General features: G+C 48.3%; 1 protein-coding gene across 5 annotated transcripts in view; it reads right to left on the bottom strand.

The window, feature by feature from the left end:
- The window catches only part of EPHX1 (epoxide hydrolase 1), a 37,542-nt gene extending 12,931 nt beyond the window's left edge, over nucleotides 1-24,611 (bottom strand). Inside the window, exons 1-4 of one of the 5 annotated variants that reach the window (XM_005216831.5) lie at nucleotides 7,993-24,404; nucleotides 7,058-7,201; nucleotides 5,028-5,215; nucleotides 2,514-2,694 (exon numbers count right to left, since the gene is read on the bottom strand). In XM_005216831.5, the coding sequence (XP_005216888.1) occupies nucleotides 2,514-2,694; nucleotides 5,028-5,210 (364 nt within the window). In that variant the 5' untranslated portion in view covers nucleotides 5,211-5,215; nucleotides 7,058-7,201; nucleotides 7,993-24,404. 5 annotated transcript variants of the gene reach the window in all.
- Nucleotides 24,612-25,810: the final 1,199 nt, after the last annotated feature.

The raw sequence follows: 25,810 nt of genomic DNA, 5'->3' as shown, positions 1-25,810 counted from the left end.
ACTTCCCTGTGACTCAGGCGACTCCCTGCCCCCGCTGGGAGGTGCTGGGCTCCCCAGAGGCCACCGCGCGCGCGCGCACGCGTGTGTATGTGTGTGTGTGTGTGTGTCGCTTTGTTCATGTCTGACTTTGCAACTCTATAGGCTGTAGCCTGTCAGGCTTCTCTGTCCATGAGATTCTCCAGGCAAGAATACTGGAGTGGGTTGCCGTGCCCTCCTCCAGGGGATCTTCCTGACCCAGGGATCAAACCCAAGTCTCTTATGCCTCCTGCATTGGCAGGTGGATTCTTTACCACTAGCGCCACCTGGGAAGCCCCTGAAACCCCTGCATGTCTCAGACTCTCTGAGAACAGAGACTGATCTGCAGCAGGACGTCCAGGACATGGCCTGGAGCCAGAAGCTCATCACAGAACAGGGAAGTGGCGGGGACAAGAAGGCCGAATAAGGAGGCTAGTGGGGATGAGGAGAAAACGTCGAGGAGAGGTCACAGATTGAGCCATGAGCAGGGGAGCACAGGGGTCAGTGCGGAAGCAGAAAGGACCCTGAAAAGGCCTAAACGTGAGGGAGGAGGATGGCAGCAGAGAGAGTGAGAAGGGAGGTCCTCTTGGGCGAATTTCAGGCCAGGGAGTCAGGAAAAGAGACACACTGACACACACACACACACACATACAGTATGTGTGTAAACGGTTATAATTTTCAATTTATACGTACTCCTTGGGTGGAAAATTAGGAACGTGGGCAATTTCGACCCTTTTCACCCTTGGGAAGGTAAATTTAACTTCTCTGAATATTTTAAGATAAACGTATATGGTACAACTGCTATGGAAAACAGTGTTATAGTTCCCTCTAAAATTAAGCATAGAATTACTAGTTGACTCAGCAACTTCACTTCTGAGTATATACCCAAAGAACAGAAAACAGGAACATAAACAGATATTTGTACGTTCATAATCACAGCAATATTTTTCACAATAGCTAAAAGCAGAAGCAACCGAAGTGTCCATTGACGGATGACAACATGTGCCATTATTCAAAATGTACCATTATTCAGCCTTAGGAAATTCTGACCCATGCTACAATATGGATGAACCTTGAGGACAGCATGCTAAGTGCAGTAAGCCAGTCAAAAGGATACATATTGTATGATTCTACTCATACAAGGTCCTTAGATTCAGAATTCATATTTATGTTTACAGAGACAGAAAGCAGAATGGTAGTTTCCAGAAGCTAGGTGGAGAAGGAAATGGCAACCCACTCCAGTGTTCTTGCCTGGAGAATCCCAGGGACGGGGGAGCCTGGTGGGCTGCCGTCTATGGGGTTGCAAAGAGTCAGACACGACTGAAGCGACTTAGCAGCAGCAGCAGCAGGGAGACGGAGAGAAACAGGAGTTAGAGCTGAATGACACAGTTTCCGTTTTTGCAAAATAAAAAAAGTTTTGAAGATAGATGGAGGTGCTGGCTGGATAACAATATAAAAGTATTTAATCCACTGTGACATTACAGGTAACAAGGTATACTCTATGCTTTCAATGGTCAGCTTTATGGTATATGTATTTTACAATGTGGGTGTGCTCAGTCAAGTCTGGCTCTTTGTGACCCTAGGGGCAATAGCCCGCCAGGTTCCTCTGTCCATGGGATTTTCCAGGCAAGAATACCAGAGTGGGTTGCCATTTTCCATTCCAGGGGAATATTTACTATAATTAAAAACAAATAGATAAATTTGTACAAATTAACAGCATGAGTTTGATTTTCTTAAACATTTCTATATCTGATTCTAAATCTGTGTTGGGCTAAAAAAATACTTTTCCACTATGGAAACTATTATCCCAAATTAACTTAGGTTGGGCTTCCCTGGTGGCTCAGAGGTTAAAGCATCTGCCTGCAATGCAGGAGACCTGGGTTCGATCCCTGGGTCGGGAAGATCCCCTGGAGAAGGAAAATGGGAACCCACTCCAGTCCATGGGGTCACAAAGAGTCAGACACGACTGAGTGACTTCATTTTCACTTTCACCTTTCCAAGAACATTTTGAAGATAGCTTTCCTTCCAGGTGAAGTTGGGTGACAACCTATGATACTGTTGGGACAGGAGGTCTAAAGCTTCAGAGACAGGACAGTTTTTATTCGAACCTTGACTGACAGCTTGAGCACCCTTGAACAGTCACAATATCATAGACTCCAAAGCCTCAAGGAGGGGCTGAGTTGACTGAGGCCATGCCCAGATCTAGGTCTCATCTCCATCCTCCCAAAGATTGTTCCATCATTGAACTGGATTGTACAATTCTTTGGTTTTTAATTTATTTGTATGTTTTCCCATTTAGCTCAAAAGACCATTGGACTTGTTGGGATTTTGCATTATTTTTGCATCTGAGTGGGGTTATACCTTCCAAATACATCTCACTGACCAATAATCGAATTCTGGGTCTCCGGGCTTTATTTAAGTCCCAGTGTTATTTAAGTGTCTATGAAGGTTGTTTCTGTCATACACATCCCCCTCCAGCTGGTGTTTTGGAAACATACCTTCAATCTTAGTCTTGAAGTGAGGGTATTTGTTGAGAATCTCCACCTGCTTCCTCCAGTCAAATTCATTCCTCCAGTAGGAGATGATTTTCTTCAAATAGTTGGAGTTGAAACCATAGTGGAAACGACTGTCCTCCAAAGGTGGAGTTAAACGGACCCTGTCAATCCTCTGATGTAAGTCCTGGAGAAAATGTGAGACCCCAAGGAGAGAAGGTGAGTGGGGCAGAGCACAAGAGAAAGTTTGTTTCCAGAAGACAGAGAAAACCCTGCAGCCACCAGACCCCATGCTACAGTAAAGGCAAAGCAAAATTTCACCAGATGGGATGAGGAGGCTCCTGGCCTCTAGACATGTGCTCTGGGTCGTCAGGTTTATCCCAGAAGAAAGCTCCTGGCTTCCCAATGGTGGCTGTTCCCCAAACATACGTTTTTCACTTTCAACTTCAGGTTACTTCTCATTTTTGTTTTTAAATGTATGAACAAAATGTGTTTTTAATTTATCAAGGCTTATATACAGCAAGGGGGGCTTCCCAGGTAGCTCAGTGGTAAAGAATCTGCCTGCTAATGCAGGAGACACAGGAGATCCCTGGGTTGGGGAGATCTCCTGGAGGAAGAAATAGCAACCCACTCCAGGATTATTGCCTAGAAAATCCTGTGGACAGAGGAGCCTGGTCAGCTACAGTCCGTGGGGTCACAAAGAGTTGGACACAACTGAGCGACTAAGCACACAGCACATAGACAGCAGAGGGTGGCCAACTTTTTTATTTTTGGGGGCCAACTTTTTTCAAAAGGGCCAGATCATAAGCAGCTTAGGTTTTCTGAGCCACAGCTAACCTACTCTGTTCTTGTAGGATGGAAAAAGTCATAGATGGTACATGGACAGATGGGAGTGACTGTGTTCCAATAAAACTTTACTTATGGGCACTGAAATTTGAATGCCAGGTTAATTTTCATGTTACAAAGTATTCTTCTTTTGATTTTTTCCAACAATTTAAAGGTGTAAAAACTATTCTTAGCATGGGAGCTGTACAAAAGCAGGTGGCAGACTATTATACATAAAATAGATAACCTATACTACAGCAGAGGGAACTCTTCTCAATACTCTGTAATAACCTGTGTGGGAAAGTGAAAATTGCTCAGTCGTGTCTGACTCTTTGCAACCCCATGGACTATATAGTCAATGGAATTTTCTAGGCCAAAATACTGGAGTGGGTAGCCTTTCCATTCTCCAGGGGATCTTCCCAACCCAGGCATCAAACCCAGGTCTCCCACATGGCAGGTGGGTTCCAATCTGAAAAAGAATGGATATATGTAATATTTATAATTGATTCACTTTGCTGTACACCTGAAACTAATACAGCATTGTAAATCAACTATACTCCAACGTAAAATCAAAATTAAATTAAAAAAAAGAAGGTAGCAGAATAGATTTGCCGACTCTGATAACAGTGTTAAGTGATACACTATATGTGAGTATGTGTGTGGTAGTCACTTAGTCATGTCCAACTCTTTGCGACCCCATGGACTGTAGCCCACCAGGCTCCTCTGTCTAAGGACTTCTCCAGGCAAGAATACTGGAGTGGGTTGCCATTCCTTCTCCAGGGGATCTTCCCAGGGATCAAACCCGGGTCTCCTGCACTGCAGGGGATTCTTCATTATCTGCTCCTCTTCTCAACTGCTAGACGAGAAGCTCTTTGAGAGAAGGCTCTCTCTCTTCTTCCAAGTACTTGGCACTAGGTCTGCACACAGAAGGTGCTCCCATACCCACAGAATGGAAGAAATGATGGGTAGGGATGTCCCAGGTCCCACCCACCCTCCCAGTCCTGCTCAAGCCTGGCTCTCAGCTTAGCCTACTCCAGGGTCACACCTATCCTTGGTGATTCCAGCCGTGTGCGGAGGACGGGGCCCAGGCTTTGGCATTAGACAGATCTGAGTCTAAATCCGCCAGCTTATTATCTCGGTCACTGTGCATTAACGGCTTTGCCTCTCTGAGCTTCAGTTTCTACATGACCGCAGTCACTGCACGTGATCACGAGGGTCTAAATACACAGCATGTGCCTGGCCACAGCTGGCCCCAGGCCAGGTTCTCTGCTCTGCAGCATTTTATGTCACCACAGCCTTGTTTTCACTCATGATCTCCACCCAGGCTCCAAGAAGGGCCTCACTTCTGCCTTCAAGCTCATCCCCAGGGTTTCAGGTGGGGCACAGAGGAGGCAGAAACAGCTGCTCTCTGTGACCCTTAATGCAGGTAGCTGGATTCAGCTGGCACTTCTTTCCTCGCGCAGGCACTACTGGGCCTTGGGAACCAGGAACATGGAGACAGAGGAGGGGGAAGGAGCAGAAGGGATGGGGTGGGCAGAGTAGGTGAGTCCAGTAGGAGAAAAGCAGGCAGAAAATAGCCCTAGAGGGACCACTTTGGAAGACCCTCCTTGGTGCCAGGCCCAGCCTGAGGCCCAACCCCAGATGGGGCCTCCCCGCCCTCCCCTCTGCTCAGCCATCTGGAAAGAGGTGCCTTACATTGATCTCCTCATCTGATGTTTCCACCTTGAATGGGCGGATGCTCTTATCCTCCCCAGCTGTGGGCCTCACCCCAGGCCCCCACCATCCATCTTCAAGGGGCAAAGTCTCCTCCTTGTCCTTGGAGACGAACCAGTAGATGACAAAGCCCAGCACTGAGGCAAGGAGTATTTCCAGCCACATGACTCCTGCAAAAGTAACAGCCCATCAACAACAGAGTCCGCCAGATAGCCCTTGACCTCTGGCTGGAAACGCCAGAATCCTGACTTCTTTCCCACCCAATCCTCGATTTTGTGTACTTTTGACATGAAAAATAACATCAACATTTGTTGTTGTTTAGTTGCTGAGTCCTGTCCAATTCCTGCCACCCCATGGACTGCAGCCCACCAGGCCCCTCTGTCCATGGGAGTTTCCAGACAAGAATACTGGAGAGGGTTGCCTTTTCCTTCTCCAGGGGTCCCGACTCAGGGATCAAACCTACATCTCCTGCACTGGCAGGCGGATTCTTTACTGGTGAGCCACCAGGGAAGCCAACATAAGCATAGTATGGAAAAATTGGAAAACAATAGAGAAAGCCACAAAAATCACCATAATCCTACCAAGCTATGGAATTCATTTATCAGATTTAGAAAAGATGAAGCTGGGTTGGCTTCTGCATAGCCTTGGGTGGTGGGCTCTGCATGTCTGAGGCCTCATGGTTCTCTGAGGGGGTCTCTTCCTCCAGACACTTCTGAGAAGCTTCTCTCCACTGTTGTGACATCCCTCCCCCACAGGAGGAGCAGGGACGTCTCTGAGCAGTGGGCTCAGGAGAGGAGATGGAGTCACACTTGCTCTTTGCTGTCTCTCCCTGAGAGGGGCCTCTCCTCAGGGTGTACATACAGGGCAAGGCGGGGGCGGGTCTGAAGAGCTGGGAGGTTACGTGCATCTGGGGTTGGGGGGAGTGTTCAGTGGCCCAAATGTGGCCATATATCTCAGCTGGTTGTCAACAGTTTTATTGAGATTTAATTCACATACCATGTAATCTAGTGGTTTTCAGTATATTCACAGATACGTGCAACCATATTCACAATTCTAGAACATTTTCATCACTACAAAAAGGAACCCTGTACCCTTTAACTATTACTGGCACTTGTCCCCCACACCACCCTGGCCCTAAGCAGCCACTAATCTACCTTCTGTCTACAGACTTGCTTATTACATTTCACATAAACTCAGATGTTTTAATCATTTGTCTGACTCCCCTACTTTTTTCGCAAAAGGGGAAGAAAGAAGAGCTTAGTTCCTGCAAACCAGTACCAGGCCGACAATGGCTCGGCATTATTATCTAGCTATTTGTTTTGCATGTTTCCAAGGAAGTAACCCCCCTTCCCCTGAAGGTTCACAGTCAGAGAAATGTGTGAATATGGGCGCCATCCTCAGGCCAGAGACCTTTGCAGAGCCACCTCCCAGGCCCAGCCCAACTCTCCCCTGGAAACCTGGGGCAAGGGGAGGATCCCGCTAGCAAACCCACCCCAGTGTGCCCTCTATCCACTGCTGGGGGCTTGCCAAGGCCCTGCGGTTTGCTCTGCCAAGAAAATACGCACAGGCTTCTCCCACTTCCCACAAAGAGATGCTTTGTCTCTGCCAGGGAAACCCCTCCCCTTTGAGAAGAGCCAGCTGCTAGTCTTTGTGGTATTCGAAGGCAGGGACTGTGAGGTGCTGGGGAGCGTGTGGGAAAAGACGGAAGGCAGAGAGCAGAGCTTCCCTTGGCAGCAGGAAGAGACAGATGTGGTTCACCTGTTGGGTGGGTCACAACGTAAGAATCTGGAGCTGGGAAGACAAAAACTGTGTCTATCCTAGTCCCTGCCCTGACCACAGTGCCCAGCATAATGTCTGGCACAGAAAGGCATTTTGCCAATAAGTGTGCGATCAACATATACAGTGGATGCAAATAAGATGTTGCAGGATGTTGTCAAGGGAGCTGCAATCATGATGAACAAGAGGAGCTGACTTTAATCTCCCAAGTGAATGATACACATCACCTTCCTTACCTGACTTCAGCACAGAGAGGTCAAGAGCACGGTTGTCACTTTCCGCTGGGTTATAAATGCCCTACTTTCCCTTTTCTGTGTTGAATCATCCCAGGGCTTTCACTTGTCCATGTGAATTCTGAGTTCTCACCCTTTGATCAGCTCCTTGGGAAGCAGCCAGGGAAACAGAATTGTGAAATACTGCACCCAGCTCCATGTTAGGAGACTGCAGGTGCCACCTTCACCCTCTACCACCTTGTAACAATTGCTGGGTGCTACCAACCCAGCAGACCTGATATGTGTGCAGATACTTAATTCCCCTGGACTTCGACAACAAACAGAACCATGAGCTAGAGTGTTGAAATGATCAGTATTCAAGCACTGCATCTAAACTCTGGGGACCTGGACAAGGGGCACCATGATGGGCCATGCTGGCACAGCCCAGGGCAAAGTGACAGATTCAAGGAGAAAGTTTAAAGCCCTTTCTCTTGCACCTTAATTAAGATAATAAGAATATTAGTTCTTGGTTCAAGGACAGTGCTTTAGTGCTATTGATCTCAGATTAAAAAGCAAGTTTTAACTGCAGTATGTTAATTTGCCACCTATTAACTACCCTTTATTTATTAGCAGGTATTAAATGCACATGAAGCAAGGCGCTCTAGGTTAGCCCAGTGTAACAGGCATTGACTGTCTGCTGGTAGGTTTTCAAGGGATGTGATAAACCATGGCCCGTGAAAATCCACCCACTAAGGAGCCAAATTTCACTGAACTTTCTTTATCACTTAAGGTAAGAACCAGGCACTTGCCCCAAATCACATCGCACTTTCGAGGATTAGAATCTGTAGCCAAAGCATTCATTCCCGGTCTGTCGCTGGGTATGTTTCTCCTGCCACCCCGACCTACCCACCCCATCTTATTTCCTCTCAGCATCTGTTTCCAGCCTCAAGCCTTCATACCTGCCCTTTGGGTCCCAGTCAGAGTACAGGCGAGCCACGACTGCACGGGAGGCCTCTCTCAGGTCAGAATATTTTTTTCCCAAAAAATTAAATAATAATAAACAAGACCTTCCCCTTCCCCGCGCACTGGAGCTGCGGGTCCATAAGGAAGGAGGTGGTTGGTCCGCGAACTCCGAGAAGAGGCGGGGCCTATGAGTCCGACCAATCAGAGTTCAGCCCCTCCATCCTTAGGTTTAACTCCACCCCCACGCTCCCAGGCCAGTGAGTGAAACCCTAGACAGATGCTCACTGCCAGGGGCGTGGAGGGTCTCGGAGTGCTGCGGCTGCCCTCAGACCTCCGGATCTCCCCAGTCAGGGCTGCTGCTTTATTTAGAGTATGAGGAAAGTGGAAGTCTGAGGCTCAGGAGAGACGGCGCCACTCTGCCTGCCCAGCTCCTTGTACAAAGCAGGCTATGGCGTGGAGCCAGCTGATGGCTCTCCTCCCCAGAGCGGGCTCTTTGGGGTGGGGCTGGTTGAAGAAACATCGCTCACAAGGGGGAGAAGCACTGTTCACCAGGAAATGCAAGGCCAACTGCACTCTGGCTGTCGCAGCCTAGGTTGGGGGAGGGGATGGCTCCAGGCAGGTGACACAGCTTCCCATCCCATCCCCCAACCTCCACCTCCAGGGGAAGAGAAGGGCTGCATCACTCCAACTTCCCTGGGCCGGCCAGTCGCTAGTTTGGAGCAATTGAACAGACAAGCTGAAGAGGAACTCAGCAACCTGAGTCCAACCCCTTCCCTTCATAGCTGGGGAAACTGAATCCAGGGGTGGCCATAACTCACCCAAAGCCACGTAGCCAGGGAGCAACACATCTGGGGGGAAAAAAACAGGAGAAAAGGACCACTGTACTCCTGCCATCTATTGTAACTGGTCTAGGGCAAGGTTTCTCAACCTTGGCACAACTGACATTTTGGACCAGATAATTCTTAGTAGGCCTGTGCATTGTAACAGCATCCCTGGCCTCTAGCCAGTAATACCACCTCCTCCCCAATGTGGGATGACATTACATGTCTCCAGATACTGCCAAGGGTTCCCTGGAGGAGAAATTGCCTTCAATAGAGTAGAGAACCCACGCTACGTGTCAGTGATTCAACTTCAGTATTTGTTGGATCATCTGAGGAGCTTGTTGAACAATTCAAGGGATCTCGGGTATGGCCAGAGAATCTACATTTCTAACTAATTCCCAAGCAGTGCTGCTGCTCATGGTCCATGGACCACACTTTGAGAACCCCTGCTCTAGACTGGATTATAAACTCGAAGAAGGCTGGCCGTCTGTCTTGCTCCCCAAGGTATCCCAGTGAACACTGAGCCCAGTTCTGGCAGATGCAGGAATCCCAACAGTTACTGAATAAACACTTGGGTCTGACCAAGGTAGGAAGGACTGTGACCCTTCTACAGAATCAAGAGGCAAAGAGAAAATATCATCTCGAAGGTAACAGGTGAGCATCGCAGAGCCTCTCTCTGTGCACAGACTGGTAAACTAGTCCCATGCAGAAAGCTGGATCCAAGTACCCTCCTGGTTATGGGGAAGGGTGGAACCATGACTCCACATCCACAGAGCCCAAGATCCCAGCAGAAATTTGAACTAAATGTAACAGCTCCAGAGGACCCTGCCGCCCCCCAGCCAGGCCAGTGAAAGTCTCAGCAGCCAAACTCTCATGTTTTACCAATTTTCTTTTCCTGGTGGGGAGAAATTCCATAACCTCTCCTTCTTACAGTCTGCAACTTTGGGGGCAGTGGGACCTCAGAAAGCTTGGAAAGAAGCTGGGGCAATGCTGCCATACCGACCAAGTCACCTTCCTTGCAGGAATCTTTCCTATCTTCCCTTAGCCTCCAGCTTTTTTTTCTTCTGTCCCCTCCAAGTCAGTGCAAACACACACTTGAAGCTGGGAGGTTTGGGGTTTCAGGCCCACTTCTGGCTGGTGGGCCTCAGTCCGATGACTGGACACAGATAAGACATTGACCTTTAAGATGGAAGGGTAGGTGGAGGGTCCCATCAAAATTGGAATTGAGGTAACAGTCCTAGGAGAGAAACTAGGATGAATTAAAATGTAACAGGAGGGAATTCCCTGGTGGTCCAGTGGTTAAGAATCCATCTTGCAATGCAGGAAACAAAGGTTCAATCCTTGGTTGTGGAACTAAGATCCTACATGCCTCGGAGCAACTAAGCCATAGTTACTGAGCCCATGTGTTCTGGAGCCACACCACACAACTAGAGAATTGGTGCACAGCAACAAAAGATCCTGAGTGCTGCAACTAAGACCTGATGCAGCCAGATAAATAAATGTAAAAAAATAAATAAGAAGAATTGTTCATCACTGTAAAAACATGTAACAAGAGACTCATACAGTCACTCTGGAAGACTGTTTAGCAGAATCTACTAAAACTGGGCAGATACCAACTCTATGACTCAGCAATTCACTCCTAAGCATAGATCCAACCAAAATGTGTCCACATGTGTTCACGTGCTTGACAAAAATCACAACCTAGAATGTTCATGGCCACATGATCCAGATCTGACGTGTATAAGCCAAAACTAGAAATAATCCAAATGTCCTCCCACTGCAGTTAATGGTCTATTGATACAATGGAACACCCTACAAGGAGAACAAATAATCTATCATTACACACAGTGACATGGATCTGTCCCACAAGCAGCGCTGGGCCAAAGATGCCAGACACAAAAGAGAACTCACCATGTGACTCCGTTTGTATAGAGAACAAAGACAAGCAAAACTGATCTATAATAAGAGACTTTAGCAAGGTGCTTTTCTTTGGACTCAAGCATTATATGGTAAACTCTCCAGTGAGTGCAGTGTATAGACAGGTCTAGAAAAGAAAGGCTTGAAGAGCAAGACTTGGGCAACTTCATTGATGCAGTTCAGCAGTACACTGAGGAGTCACCCTCAGGATGCCCTCTAATGAGTCTGGGGTGGCCATGGTCACAGGCCTCCCCATAGCCTATATGCCACCCCTCAACTGTGGCACCCCAACCCGAGCTTTCTTTACTCAGTAAGACTTACTGACTCAGAAATCAGCCACTGGTAGCTTGATTCCTGGAAGAAGGTGGGACATTAGAGGGCAGACCTAGTCACTGGGTCCCTGGGAACAAAGTGTCGCCCAGTCCTACCATAACATCAAGGAAAATGCAAACACCTTGCGAGTTTAGGGAGGCCCAGTGGCCCACTATGGTGTTCCCATGTGAGGAGCCAGCCTGGCTTTCTTGCAGAACCTTCATTCCATGGGAACCCCCTTGCCTCCAACAGCAACCCGGACTACCTTTAAGAACTGGAACATTTTGGAGTTTACAATAAGGGATCTTCTGGCGTGCTTCCTTGTTTAAGTAATTCAAAGTCCAGCTCTGCCATTTACCAACTGAAGGGCTTTGGCCAACTTACCAAACCGCCCTGAGTGTCTGTGGTTGGGGTGGTGGTTTAGTTGCAAAGTCGTGTCCAACTTTGGGACCTCATGGACTATAGCCCACCAGGCTCCTCTGTCCAAAGGATTTCCCAGGCAAGAATACTGGTGGGGTTGCTGTTTCCTTCTCCAAGGAATCTTCCCGATCCAGGGATCGAACCCAGGTCTCATATATATTGCAGGTGGTCTTCTGCATTACAGGTAGATTCTTTACCAACTGAGTCACCAGGGAGCGTCTGTGGTCTCGTCTGTAAAATGAGGATCGTGCCAACTTCACAGGCTCAAAGCAGGTACTCCACAAATATGTGCTCTTATCACTATGTGGAATTTTCATGCCTCAAGAGACCCCAGAGGACCACTGTCCCTATCCCTATTAGATGACAGGCCTAGGACCCTGCCAAAGACTTGCATGAGGAGACTGGGAGCAGGAGAGTGCATGGCGTGTTCATCTACTGGCCTCCTCTCACCGAAGACAAACTTGAAGGTTAAGGAAAGTACAAGGTTATATACATCTTGGCTACTAGTGTTTTGCAATAGATGTCTCTGGGGGATAGGCCCCATTCTTTTCTGTTCTGAGAAGTTACATTAGGGTGCAGAATTCTGTTTACTAAGGCTTCCTGTTTCCAAGGAAAGCTATATTTATCTCATCTGTGTGGTCAGCTCCTGCTGGTGTAGAAAATATTCTATCCACATAAAAACATCAATATTTAGGAGACACTATGAAAAATTCAGAAGTAATACACCATGAAACGAGAGTCTCTGCTTTATTATGCTAGCATCTGAAATTGGAGGTTAATTCATTTACTCCAAAGCTTCCAAATATATATTTAATCTAACTAGGTTGTTGTTTTGTTTTGTTTGTAATGCACTTTTCCAGAATACTGGCAAAATACTTTGCTGAAAGAATTGGGCAAGTGAGGAGCCTTTCAGAATGAAAACATTTTTTCCCCTTGGAGCCACGGTACCCTTCCTTAAAAAATGATTAGTTGGCCTCAGAAGGAAAAGGTAGTTTTTGTTGCAAAGCAGCCAGATATTTTTAAAGACACAATAACTGGAAGATGGTGGTCATTTATTTCTAAGATATTGAACTTAGAAGGAAATCTGAACAACAATTGACTACTCTGATAAGAAATGGGATTGTATGCAACTTAAGTCTCCAAATTCTATATCGAAGGTTTGAGCATGTGCTTATGAAACTTGGGAAAAAAATCAGGAATTAGTTCAAGCTGAAACAGTCAACTGCACAATATAGTGATCTTTACCCCTAAAAGATACAAACAGAGCAATTTATTATTTCACTTTTCTTTTGTTTTTCTGGGTTTGACTTGCAAAGGACAATTTTAAATATAGGAGATTAAGTAAAAGCAGTGCTTAGTTCTCTTTAGCATTGTTAAAAGGAAACTCGAGCTAAGAATTTTACTGAATGTAAAGTATTTCTGTTATGCTTGGGGCAGAAACACCACTTTTAAAACAAACAAGTTCACTATGAGATTGATGCTAAAAGTTCAAAAGAAAACTCTGTTTGCAGTTGGAATGTATAAAGTATCAAGAAGTCATTTTGCTCTTTTGAAGAAAATAAGAGAGCTGGATTGGTGCCTTGGAAAAGCAAGTATAAACTTGCTTTTGGATCAAAGGGCGGTTTAGCAAACACTGCCTGTGATGATGAGCTGGCTTCTTTGCAGGCACAAGGAACAAGACACAGTCTTGTGCCTGCTGAAGTTCATGCCCTAGAAGGACAAACGAATGAGCAAATGACATCCCTCGAATGATAGATACAATAATGTCTACACAGATGGAAGAGAAGTATACAAAGCTAAGAGTGGTAAGCCGGCCACAAAGGCTTCATGGAGTAGGGTTTTTAGGGATGAATAGGAGTTTACCAGACAGAAAATAATGGCGGAATAGAGATGCATCCAGGGAGAAAAGAGAGCGGTACAAGGACTTCCCTGGTGGTCCAGTGACTAAGACTCTGCATTTTTAATGTAGGGGGCCCAGGTTCATTCCCTGGTCAGGGAACTAAATCCCACATACCACAACTCAAGATCCTGCGTACTGCAACTAAGATCCAGTGAGGATAAATAAATAAATAAATTCATTGGGCATTTAAAAATCCACAAGTAAAAACAGAGAGAGAGCACGTGCAAAGACATGAAAGTAAGAAAGTGCATGGTATAAGCAAAGATCCACAATAATCTACATCCATGTTCAGTGTAAGAGTTGATTACAAGCTTTGGAGGGCAGTCATTTAACTTCTTCCTGTATTAACTGAAAGGAGTCCCTATTTTATCTCTTTTATAAATTGTTACTTCATCATGATGAAGCTGACTCAGGAGTTTTAACTTAGAAATCGTGTTTGCAATTCAGAGGACCCTTCTGTGAATTAGATCTCAAGGGGATCAAGGGAAGGAAATATACTTGGGAGGTGAGTCTTTCATGGTTGTGTGAGAAAAAGGTGGCCAGGGCAGGAGATTATTCAAACCCAGCATTCCACCCCAGTTGCCCTTAGTGATTTGGCTGCTCCAGCAGACATGCTCCCAGATTGAGATATTGTGGCAGACTGCCAGCTATGTTTTCCTCTTCCTTCTCAGCACTGAAATTTTTATTTTAGTCAGAGAAGCCCGGCTAAACACTACATTTCTTGGCTTTCAGTATGACAGGGTGATTAGGTGCTAACAAAGAGCTGGAAGTGTGTTCGAGGCAGAGCCATCTGTGATCCAGACAGAACCTTCATGTGAATTAGGGAAAGACATCCATTCCTCAAAATACTGTCAGAAAATGAACCCCATATACTGCTTTTGTTACAGGACACCTCACTGCCATCTGCTAGAAAGCACTTGGAAATAAAAATACAGATCCATGATGACGATGATATGAATGGTTTCCTTGTCCAGTGAACAACCTGTGCGAGGGTACACTGGTCTTGTATGTGTGTGAAGACTATGTAGAGAGCTCTGACTCAGCTGGAAAGCTGCACATTCTGCCCTTCCCCTTCTTTTTCACGCTCCCTGGGACACAGACACGATGGCTGGACTCCGGTAGCCATTTTGGACCATGAAGTGATCTTGAGGATGGAAATCAGAGATGATGGGGAAAGACGGAAGTCATCATGGAACCACCAGCCCAACACTGGACTCCTTACTCCCAAACTTCCTTTGTATAACAGAAAAATAAACTTCTATATTGTTTGAGCTGTTGTTATTTTGAGTTTTCTATTATATAAAGCCTAAAGTAATCCTAACTTATTGAGAAAGTCAGGGGGAAAAGAAAATATATCAAGTCCTCCAGGGCACACACTCTTAGGAACAAATGCTCAGTTTTCAAAATTTTCAGTGCTATATACAATTTCCATGCTATAGAACATGATAAAAAACATGTCCCTGCTGCCCCAGTCACAGAAAGGTATGTTCTCAAAAGATAGACATAACACAGTAGGTGGCTCCTCGAAGAGGTGTTGTCAAGAATGGGGCCATCATTCTTGAGAACAGGAAAGGATATTATCCCACTTGACTCCAACTATTCAGACCCTTCTTTAAATAAAAACCTCGGTGAGAAGCAATTTTGTAATACCTATCAGGATGTAAGATACAAATGACCTTTGACTCAGCAATTCTAGTTCTAGGAATTTCTGCCTCCAAAATACTGAGTTTATGTTTAAGTAAAATGCCATATGTACAAAAATATTCACTACAGCTTTTTTTTTTTTTTTTTGTAAAAGCAGAAGACCGAAACAATATAAATATTCATCTTCCGGGACCGTGAAATACTCTGTGACATTCATACAGCGAATATGTGCAGAAGGTAAATCTATATGCTAATACGAAAAGATCTCCATGATGGCTATGTGAAAAAAGTAGGGTACAAAAAAGTGTGTACGATTACCGGGTGACATTGGTGTGGACCAAAGGACACACACAGTAAAATGTGGAGACTGCCAGATTCACGCAGACGCTGGTGACAGTGGCCTCGGGCAAGGAGGAAACACTTGCACTGAATAAACTTCTGTGTGTCTAGAAAAACTTTTTTTACCATACACATGAACTATCTGCCCCCAAATAAAATAATCATACATTTTCTAAAGTATAGAAGACCGCAAGAGTGACTCTTCCCTGTGATCCTGCTCCAAGAGTGAGTCAGACACCTCACAGCACCAGAGCTGCACAAACTGGCTGGTGTGACTTCCCAGTGGCCAGGAAGCCCTTGAGACAAAGGTGAGTCTGGAAACCTGGAAACCCACGGGCATCTGAGAGCTGGGGGCCTGGCAAACATGAAATGGGGTAAAGAAATCTGACTGGGCTGTGGGAGAACTGGTGTCCAAATGGGGCTGTCCTTTCTGGGCATGTAGTTCCCACTGCCTCCTCTGGAGAGAAGACACACACGTGAATCTCTAACCCAGACCTACCCTGGGCAACAGACTCAGGCACCCACCTGCCAACTTGACAGTTCTCCAATGTCTCAAAACCTCCTCCAATGCATCTGAGGTTGCACTTGTCTCCTGAAACTTTGTCTTCTTCTGTGGTTCCCTCTCCCTGTAGCTGGAAGTATCCACTTCTAACTGCCAAAAACCCAGGCGATGGCCTTGAAACCCCCCATCCTCCATTTCATCCACATCCCATCTATAGGCGAGTTCCGGAAGCTCCACCTCCCAATTATATCACAAACCCACCTTCACCACCGCCAGCCCGCCCGCGTGCCCAGGTGGTGCCCCTCTCTCCCTGGACTACAGCTGGGTCCACTCACCCCTGCTCTGCCTCCTCCAGAGTGCTCTGCAGCCAGAGCGATCTTCCGGAAACTCAAATCTGACTCTACCATGCCCCTGTTAAAACTCCTAAATAGCTTTCTGCTACTCTGGGGACAAAACTGGAAAAGGTCACTTATCATTCCAAACCCAAAGAAGGGCAATGCCGAAGAATGTTCAAACTACTGCACAATTGCACTCGTTTCACATGCTAGCAAGGTCATGCTCAAAATCTTTCAAGCTAGGCTTCAACTGGGCTTCCCTGGTGGCTCAGCTGGTAAAGAATTTGTCTGCAATGCAGGAGACCTGGGTTTGATCCCTAGGTTGGGAAGATCACCTGGAGAAGGGAAAGGCTACCTAATCCAGTATTCTGGCCTGGAGAATCCCATGGACTATATAGTCCATGGGGTCTCAAAAGAGTTGACAAGAATGAGCGACTTTTCGCTTTCAGGCTTCAACAGTACATTAACCAAGAGCTTCCAGACGTACAAGCTGGGTTTAGAAAAGGCAGAGGAACCAGAGATCTAATTGCCAACATCCAGTGGATCATGGAAAAAGCAAGAGAATTCTAGAAAAACATCTACTTCTGCTTCATTGACTACGCTAAAGCTTTGGACAGTATGGATCATATCAAATTGTGGAAAATTCTGAAAGAGATGGGCCTACCAGACCACCTTATCTGCCTCCTGAGAAACCTGTATGCAGGTCAAGAAGCAACAGTTAGAACTGGACATGGAACAATGGACTGGTTCCAAATTGGGAAAGGAGTATGTCAAGGCTATATGTTGTCACCCTGCTTATTAACTTCTATGCAGCATACATGGTGAGAAATGCCAGGCTGGATGCAGCACAAGCTGGAATCCAGATTGAGATCTAGAGGGTGAGGATCAGCCTGAGGATCACAGTGGGGAACACAGTGGGGAGGGGCACAGCCTGAACTGGAGACTCTCCTTCCTCAAACCCAGGCAGGTGGTGAGAACCTCACAATTGGAAAATGCTCCCTAAAGTATAGAAAGCTACCAGCTAACTCCAAATCAGCGCTCACCATGTACCTGCCCTTTGGCCAGAAGAGGCCGAGAAGGTGGCCACAGCCCTGAGCCTGTGGAGAAGGCCCAGCTCTGGCCTCCATCTGGGAATTCCTCCGTCCACCCTGTCATCCGAAGTCTTCCTGATAGGGATTCAGACATGAGAACCTCACGCTCCTTCTGGGAGAAGCCAGCCACTGGCCAACAATGGCGTGGCAGAGGGGTACGCTGTGGGCCCCCAGACTCCGGGCCAGAGAAAGGTGGGGCTGGGGATCTGTGTGCTTCGGCAGGCTTGGCCCCTCCCCGCCCTACCCAGACTTGCTGCTCCTCTGGGGGTAGCCACAGCCTGCAGAATGGGGAAAACAGATAGCCTCCCCTCCACTTCAGGCTGGCCTGCCAACACAAACCTTGAACGTTCTTCCTCAAACGCAGGCCAACAGACGGCCACATCTGGGGCTCCTGGGGCTCCCCAACCATGACACTCGATGTGGCAGAGAGCACTCAGGCCCAGGGTAGGTGGAGGAAAACCCTGGGTGCGGGCGCCTCCCCGACTCTGCACAGCCCAGCACGTGACCAGCCTCTCCACTCACAGCCCTCTCCCTGAACCCCAGTGGCCGGCAAGGCCCCAGGTGGATGGTGTCCAAGGGTAAGGTCATCTGGGTTGGGCTGATTAGAATCTTCTGCAGTAGGGTGAGGGCTGTGTTTATCTCCCTGAAAGACCTGGAGCCAAAACTGGGAGAGCAGCCTGGAGCCGGAATCCGGGAGAAAGGAAAAAGTAGTTTGTAGGCAAAAACAAAGGGACATAAAAAAGTGTAAACAGTGTGGGGGGCAGCCTTCTGATGGGGCAGCCCCTGTTCTGGGTCCTGAGGGAAGGAAGACATCCCTGTCTGCCCTTGAGAGTCACCCTGCCCTCTGCCCCCAGCTATATACGCATACACACACCTGAATAGATAACAGGAAGAATACAATTAGTGACCACTGATCTGATGAAAATCGTGGAGTAGGGTGCCAGCTCGGCTGGTGGTCAGGTACTAACGGCCTGCTTTGAATCCTGGCTCTACCACTTGCCAGCCATAGGCCAGGTAACCTTAGGCCAGTGACTTCATTCCTCCATGCCTCAGTCTCCCTGTCTGCAAGGTGGGCAGAATAAAGTACATCTCCTACTGAGCGAACAAAGGTAAAGTGGCCACAGAGGGAATTTTTGACTGAAAACAAAAAGGGCATTCACTTTTTGTTTTTAGATCCTGGGAACACGAAGGTGGGGGAGACAGACCTAGCCTGAAGCTGAGGGAACCTTCTCTGAGGAAGTGCTACCTGAACAAAGGTGGGAAGTTAAGGAGGTTTCTTTGTAAGAGGGAAGAGCAGTGGTGGATATGTTGTTGTTGTTGTTTAATCGCTCAATTGTGTTCGACTCTTTGCGACCCCGTGGACTGTAGACCACCCGGCTCTTCGGTCCTTGGAACTGTCCCAGCAAGAATACCAGAGTGGGCTGCCATTTCCTTCTCCAGGGGATATTCCTGGACCAGGGATTGAAGCTGCGTCTCCTGCATTGGCAGGAGGATTCAGCCTGGGATAAGGAAGGGGCAGCCTCAGCATCTGACAGGAAGAGTCTGGAACGGTGAAGGGGGGCCATGCCGTGAGCTGGCTGGCTCAGAGCACCTCCAGGGAGGAGACAGCGACCTCCACAGATTTTAAACACCCCTGGAGCAGGCGTGGCCACAAACTCACTCGCTCAACCTTCAGCCCAGACTTTTAGTTAAGCAACACAAGTGGGGAGTAGACCCTCTCTCTACCCTACAGGGTGCACATGCTCACGCTCGGGGAGTTTTATTTGAACCCTTTCCATCTCAAGTTTGCCAATTAAAATAAGACCTGTCAAGTTGTCCATTGGTTCTAAATCACCAAAGGAAAAACCCAAGTGGAACACAGTTCATTGCCTATGAGGCAAAAGCATTACCTTCCTGGCATTTCAATACGTGGCATTTTCTGTTTGAGGAGAGAAATACTCCTATTCAGGAGATAATAGGCGTGGGCCATATAATACACCTGTTGGATTTCCTTCCCACCATTAACCACACTCTCTCCCCTCCCTCCCATCCCCAGAGTGGCTTTTCTCAGCAGTGTGCTCCGGCTCTGGGTGCTTCCTCAATAGTGTGTAACAGGATAGCACCGCAGGCTGGGCCACAGCACGGTCACCTGAGCTGGCTCCCTTGTCTAAAATGCACGGAAAGGCGTCCCTGTGCTCACGTACTGCAGCCCTAAGGACTCAGGTTGGAGTTTAGAGGAATATTCTGCGTTGCTGCTGTCTTGGTGGGGTCAGTCTGCTTGTGGAAGTGTCTAGGTTGCAAAAAGAAATACAAAAGCTAAAAATGGCGTTCAACCAAAGAAATTAAGATGTTCCGTCTTGACAGTATCACCGTGACCCTGAGACCTGCCTGTGGGAAGGGGGCAGGGTGAGGGCAGCTGTTCCCTGCAGCTGGCAACCAGGCTGCCTGCTCCTGCCTTCTCACAGGGACAACTTGGTTCACAGGGAGAAAACTGGAAAGCGGAAAAGGCCGTCCATTCTCCCCCAAAAAGCTGGTAAGAGAGTCAGACTTCCCTGAGCCCTTGGCACGCATGGTGTTAATCATGGAGCGTGGCGCTGGGACCTGTGCTTCTCTTACTTTCCAAAAGGTCCAAGTCTCTCCAGTCCCGACAAGAGTGATACAACCGGAAAGCTGCACCCAGGATCGCCAAGGTCACTCATTCCGCAGGAAAAGCCAAGCCCCAGGTTGAGCTGCTGGTGGACATCCCGAGGTGGTGGTCCTCGGGGAAGGGTGGAGTCCCAGGCCCAGCCAGTGAGGAGCACAGTAGGGGTCTCTGAGCCCGAGGCAGCTGGCCTCCCGTTTGCTCCTGATCAGCTTCCCACTGCCCTCAAGGCTCACACTGCAGACCACAGCCCAGCTAGAGCCAGCCCGATGGGCCCACAGGGGATAGGGGCGCTCAGAACCCTTCCAGAATATCGCTATGTGTCTGGGTGCCACCACCTCCCTGGACGAAGCCCTGGACTGGGCCATGGGGGTGGGAAGACTCTAAGCACAACATCTCATGTTCTACAATAACCCCGAGAAGTAAGGCATGTTAATAGTTTTGTTTTTCTGTTTTAAAGAGATTTAAAAATGAAGCTTCAACAAGTTAAATAGTTTGCACAAGTTAACCCAGCTTGTAAGTGCCAAAACTGCATTTTAATGCAGTCTGTTTATGAATCTTCCCAAATGTTAAAGGCAGCCAAAACTCCTGCTCCTGACTTGGGACAAGCCCCATGGTCTCCGTTTGTGGGTTAGCTATGGAATCCTCCGGAAAGTCCTTAAACTCCCCAAACAGAGGAGTATTTTTTCCCCCCATAATGCAATCACTTTCAGTCGGGCGATGGAGAGTTTAGCAGACGTGGCTTTGTAGTAGCTGGACTGTGCCCTCAACTGGCTCCTTGTGACAACAGTGTCCGCTATCTGGCGGCAAAGTCAAGACACAGACAATGGGGTCCAGTGGACAGGAAGACTCCCCTGCAGGTCCTGGAGCCTGCCTGGAGATATGCTCTCAGGCTAGACTTTAGAGAGTGAAAATAGCTGCTCTCTGGTGACAAAGGATAAGCCTCCCTCAGGAATGTAAACATAGTTTTTCTTCAGTGTCCATGGGGGACGGGTTCCAGGACCTCCAAATACCAAAATCCATGGATGCTCAGGTCCCTTATATAAAATGGTGGCATACAGTCAGCCCACTGTCTTGGCAGATTCCACATCCATGGCCTCAAAACCCAGGGTTACGGAGGGCCAGCTATATACCCTTGATGGCAGAAGAGACTGTTTCAGTTTGAACTTGGTTTGTATAATCGCCTGTTCAGTAATACAGTGTGCAAGGAAGGGCAGGAGTGCACAGCTGTCCCCTTGACAAGGCAGTGTCCAGCACTCCCCCGTCAGGGAGGGAGGTGGAGGCGGCTGGCTCCTTGGCAAAGTTTCAGTTCCCTTTAGGGTGAACTTCTGGGGTGCCTTCTCCCTGCTGCAACCTCCCTACCTGACCACACAGCCCCTGGATCCTCTGCTCCTAGAGTCCGGGCCAAGAGCCCCCCATAGGCAGCCCACAGGTAATCCACGGGGCCAGCTGGGCTGGGAAGTGATCCTTCTGCCTTAACCCTTGGCCCTCAACCTCTGCCTGGGGTTTTGTCCTGGGCCCACACCCAAGGCATGGCCCTTCACTCCATTTCACATTGCCCTCAGTGGGCCTGGCATGGGCTGCAGGTGCACCCCAGCCCCTCAAAGCTGACCATTCCCCACTAACCTATTTCCTTTTCTGAAGATCCCTTTGGATTCTTATGCACAAAATCATCACATAATAGAGCTGTAAGCTTTGCACATTATAAAGTCCAACCTCATTTCATGGATGAGGTCCACAGAGGGGACCCAACTGGCAGAGTTGGGACACCAGCCGGATCTTCTTTCTAGCCAGTTCTCTTCCACATCACTGTATTACCTCTCAAAGGAATGAATCACTCATGATGGGATGTAGGGTTTGATCAGAGGTGGGGTTTGAGCATGGGATCCTAGAGGCCCCTCAAGTCACCACAGGCTTGCTCTTTGCCCACTCCAGCCCAAGTGGGTCTGCACTGAGCTCTTTCTTCGGCAGCAGTGAGCAGCACATACTGAGCCCTGCCTTGTTTTTTTAAGCCCAGTTGTGTCTCATATCTTTGAATATCTCAGCTCAAGGATAGAGAACTAGAACCTGGGCATCCCCTCCCTTCTCATGTCTGGGCCAGGATAGAATGCTGGGAACAAAGTCAAGGTTCAAGTCAGCAAAGACCAAGTCTGGACATACTGGGTTATGTCCATGGGTGGGTCACCGTGCAGTGATAACACGGGGGCTCCTTGTGACCTCCAGCTAGTGCTGATTTAGACCTCAGACACGAACAATGACACCACAGGAGGGGGCTAGGGGAGGCATTCCATTTCCTCCAATGATCCGATGCCCTTTCGCTAAGGGTCCCTCGGCCCAAAGATACCCTAATACGTCATTTCCCACAGACCTCCCACTCCCGTAAGTCTGTACCAGCCAGGGTGCTTAAGGCATAGCTGGGAGGCAGGTGGGATCATACAGGGAGCATGTGGGTTGGAGCAGATGGTGTTGAAGTTCATCCTGGCTGCCTTGCTGAACAGTTATTTTCCATGGAAGACTTTCTTTTTCTTGGAACTGGACGGGGGAGAGCCTCTTGTTCTCAGGCTGGGCCAGTTCAGTTTATCCAGTAGATTACTCACACCAAAGGACACGGGTGGCAGCTTGGCCCACACTCAGCAAACAGACATAAAGTTCACCCATGCCAGGCACATGCCTGTTATGGGGCTTTTGCACTTGCTTGACCTGGTGTGCCATCACTCCAGAGAGCGACCTGCCACTCCCTCATTCCACCTTCCCCCACCCCACCCCCCACTTCTTTCTTCACTGCTTTGTTTTTCTCCCTGGCACACATGGCTTTCTAACATACTTTATATTTTACAAATTTATTTTGTATATTGTCCATCTTTCCCCCAACAAAACTATAGACTCTATGAAGACATGTTCCCTACTGAGCCCCTGTGCCCAGGGCAGAGCCTGCACACATGGTCAGTCCTCTGGATTTGCTCGGGAAACATGAAGAAGCCAACACAAAGCCCTTCTAGGTGCGGACATTTGGGAAAGAGAAACTGCTGAACCCTCTCCGTGCTGTGCTAAGTCACTTCCATCGTTTCAACTCTTTGAGATCCTATGGACTATAGCCCACCAGGCTCCTCTATCCATGGAATTCTCCAGGCAAGAATAGTAGAGGGAGTTGCCATGCCCTTCTCCAGGGGATATTCCGACCCAGGGATACAACATACATCTCCTGTGTCCCCTGCACTGCAGGCAGATTCTTTACCCCTGACCCACTGGGGAAGCCCAGAGTTTCTTGCTAAATCAGACCTACTAGGGCTAGTGAAAGACCACCACAAGGTCCTCAAGCCCCTACTCCCAGAAGGACGCAACCACCACACCAGAAGACAGTGTTACTTTCCAGACTTCGGCCACTTCTTTCAAGTGTTAACTTTTAACACTTTTAACACTAAATTCAGAGGAGTCTGCAGAGTGGCACTAAAACAGGCATAAATCTCAATGTTCTCAACAATTTCCCGCAACAGCTCATACATCCGATGTACTGGGTGCTGAGGGTGCCGAATGCAGAGGTCCCCCCTTACCTTTCACCCCTATTCTCTGTACAGAGCTCGCGGGGCGGGGACAGGGCTAAGAGAGGGCAGTCTGCCCGTCCCTGCGTCAGGGGCCCAAATCCCCCGGCTTTGTGGAGCCGGAAGTTTATATAGTAGAGGAGAGTGAACGGGGTGTGAGCGCCGCTTTAATAGAAATCAAAATCAGAGTCACAACATCGTCAGAGCCCGCGCCGGCACCCCGAAAGCTTCAGAAGGGCCGGGCAGGTGAGGGGCCATAGGCTAAGTTCCCCAGCATCCCTCCGGAGAGGGAGGCTTGCAGGAGGATCGGGTCTCTGCTGCCCCTAGGCTGGTCACATCCCTAGGCTCCTACTGCATGGTGAACTTTTTCCCGGACCCAAGTTTCCTCTCCTGGGCGCTGAGCTGGGCGGGGTTGGCCCTCTCTCCAGAGATTAGAGCCAGGAGTGGGAGAGAAAAAGTGGGACCGCGGTTAGAGATGGTGAGAGAGGACATCTCAGCCAAAAGACTTGAGGTCTGTTTAGGACTCTGGTGACAAAAAAGTGCAGTTTCACTGCATGAGCCAGACGCCCCCTGGAAGCTGTACTCCCCGGGACAGCCAGGCAAGGGGGCCGCCTCTGCGCTCCCCCGTCCCCAACTCCCGAGTCGGTTGGCAGAGCGCGTGCGGGCCTCCTCCCGGAATCCCGAGCGCCTGAGGACCGCACGCGGCGAGGCCTCGGTCGGGATCCAGCTGCGGGCGGCGGGGCAGGGGCGGCGGCGGAGGCCTGTGTGAAAGTCTCCCCGCAGCCCTGGCTGTACGGCGCCCGCCGCCATTGTCCCCCAGCCCTCGGGATCGCGTTGTGCCCCTGCACCCTGGGAGCGCCCGGGCCCGGGGAAACTGCGCACGACGCCCCGGAGCGCTTACGGTCGTCGGTTCCCTGGCTCCTGGGCTTGGCCGTCCCTCTGGCTCCGGCTCTCCGGGTTCCTCTGCTCCCGATTCGCGTGTCCCCTGACTACCCTGCGCTGACCCCGCCCGGGCTCGGCCCCTCAGCGGGCGGGCCGGGCCACCGGGGTTCAGTCCCGCTCCGCCCCTGTTACCTGGGCCACCCGGTTGACTCTGCACCTTCCTAAGCCCGCCTCTGCTTTGGAAGAGGGCTCTCAAAGTGCGGCCCGCGGTCAGAAATGGTGCCGAAGTTCTTAGGAACTCAACTGAATCAATCAATCAACAAACTCAAGCTTCAGCCTTGTGTAACTTGTTTCATATTTTTACCAGTTCATTGTTATTGTATTTTACACGTGTGTTGTGTCCAGGACAGATTGGGAAATTTTAAAGCAAACAAACCTGTCTTTCAACACACAGTCTGAGAAACACTGGTCTGAGTGAAATTTGAACCCGCACAAAGAGGTCTTCATGGTGAGGACTGCGATCTACAAAGTGGAGCTCGACGCTTGGAGAGTAGCTCGTTCCTGGCTAATAAAAACACTCAACTCAGTTTCCTCTCCAAACCTTTGCTTATGTAGTATTCCTGGAAAGGATGCTCTCCTGCATCCAAATATGAAATCCTACTGTTCTTTAATCCCACACCTTCCTAGTGAAGCCTGATCTCATCCCTGCAGTCTCTGACATCTCTGTACTCCTTCAAAACTTGCAGTCTGTGAGATTCCTCCATCCCTCACCAAATCTTTCAAACAGAAGCTCTGCCTCTGGCCATTTTACCAAGGGACTCAAATTTGTTACCCTTCAAACTCAGTGATGATGAAAACATCCTAAAATTAGATATTGGTGATGACTGTATCACCATAACTCTGTCAATACACTAAAACTACTGAATTGTACACTTTAAAAGGATGGATTTTATAGTATGTGAATTATATCTCAGTAAAACTGTCATTTTTGTATAAAAAAACTGCACTGAGGTTGTAACCCCACTCCTCATTCCTGTGTCCTAATACCCTCGTCCTTGGTTAGATCATTCACCCAGCGTGAGACTATGAAATCTAAGCTAGTGCTAGATATTTCAAAGTACAATCTACCTAGATACAGTAAATAAATAAGGCACTAAGTCCAACTCAGCAGGGCAAAATTTAGACAGTCAGATTTCAGATCTCAGCTTTCAGTCCAAAGCTATGGAAAGGTTTATGGACTGAAAGAATGGGTATAATGTGATCTCTAGAATAAATTATGTGCTTTTTAAAAGTCAAAACAAAGGCTGTTCTTCTGTACAAACGTCTGGAGAGTTTCCAGGTACATCAGGGAGAATAAAAATAATGTGTGTGGGGGGACAGTTTTGGATGAAAACTGTAGATCAATTCCTGAGTCACTGGAAGGAAACAACATCTTTTATGCCAAAAATGCATAATATGAATCTAATCATGAGGAAACCTCAGGAAAAAAACC

The sequence above is a fragment of the Bos taurus genome, chromosome 16 (genome assembly GCF_002263795.3).
Source record: "Bos taurus isolate L1 Dominette 01449 registration number 42190680 breed Hereford chromosome 16, ARS-UCD2.0, whole genome shotgun sequence".
Lineage (NCBI taxonomy): Eukaryota > Metazoa > Chordata > Mammalia > Artiodactyla > Bovidae > Bos > Bos taurus.
The sequence above is the reverse complement of the archived record's forward strand: the minus strand, read 5'-3'. Positions and strand labels throughout refer to the sequence as shown.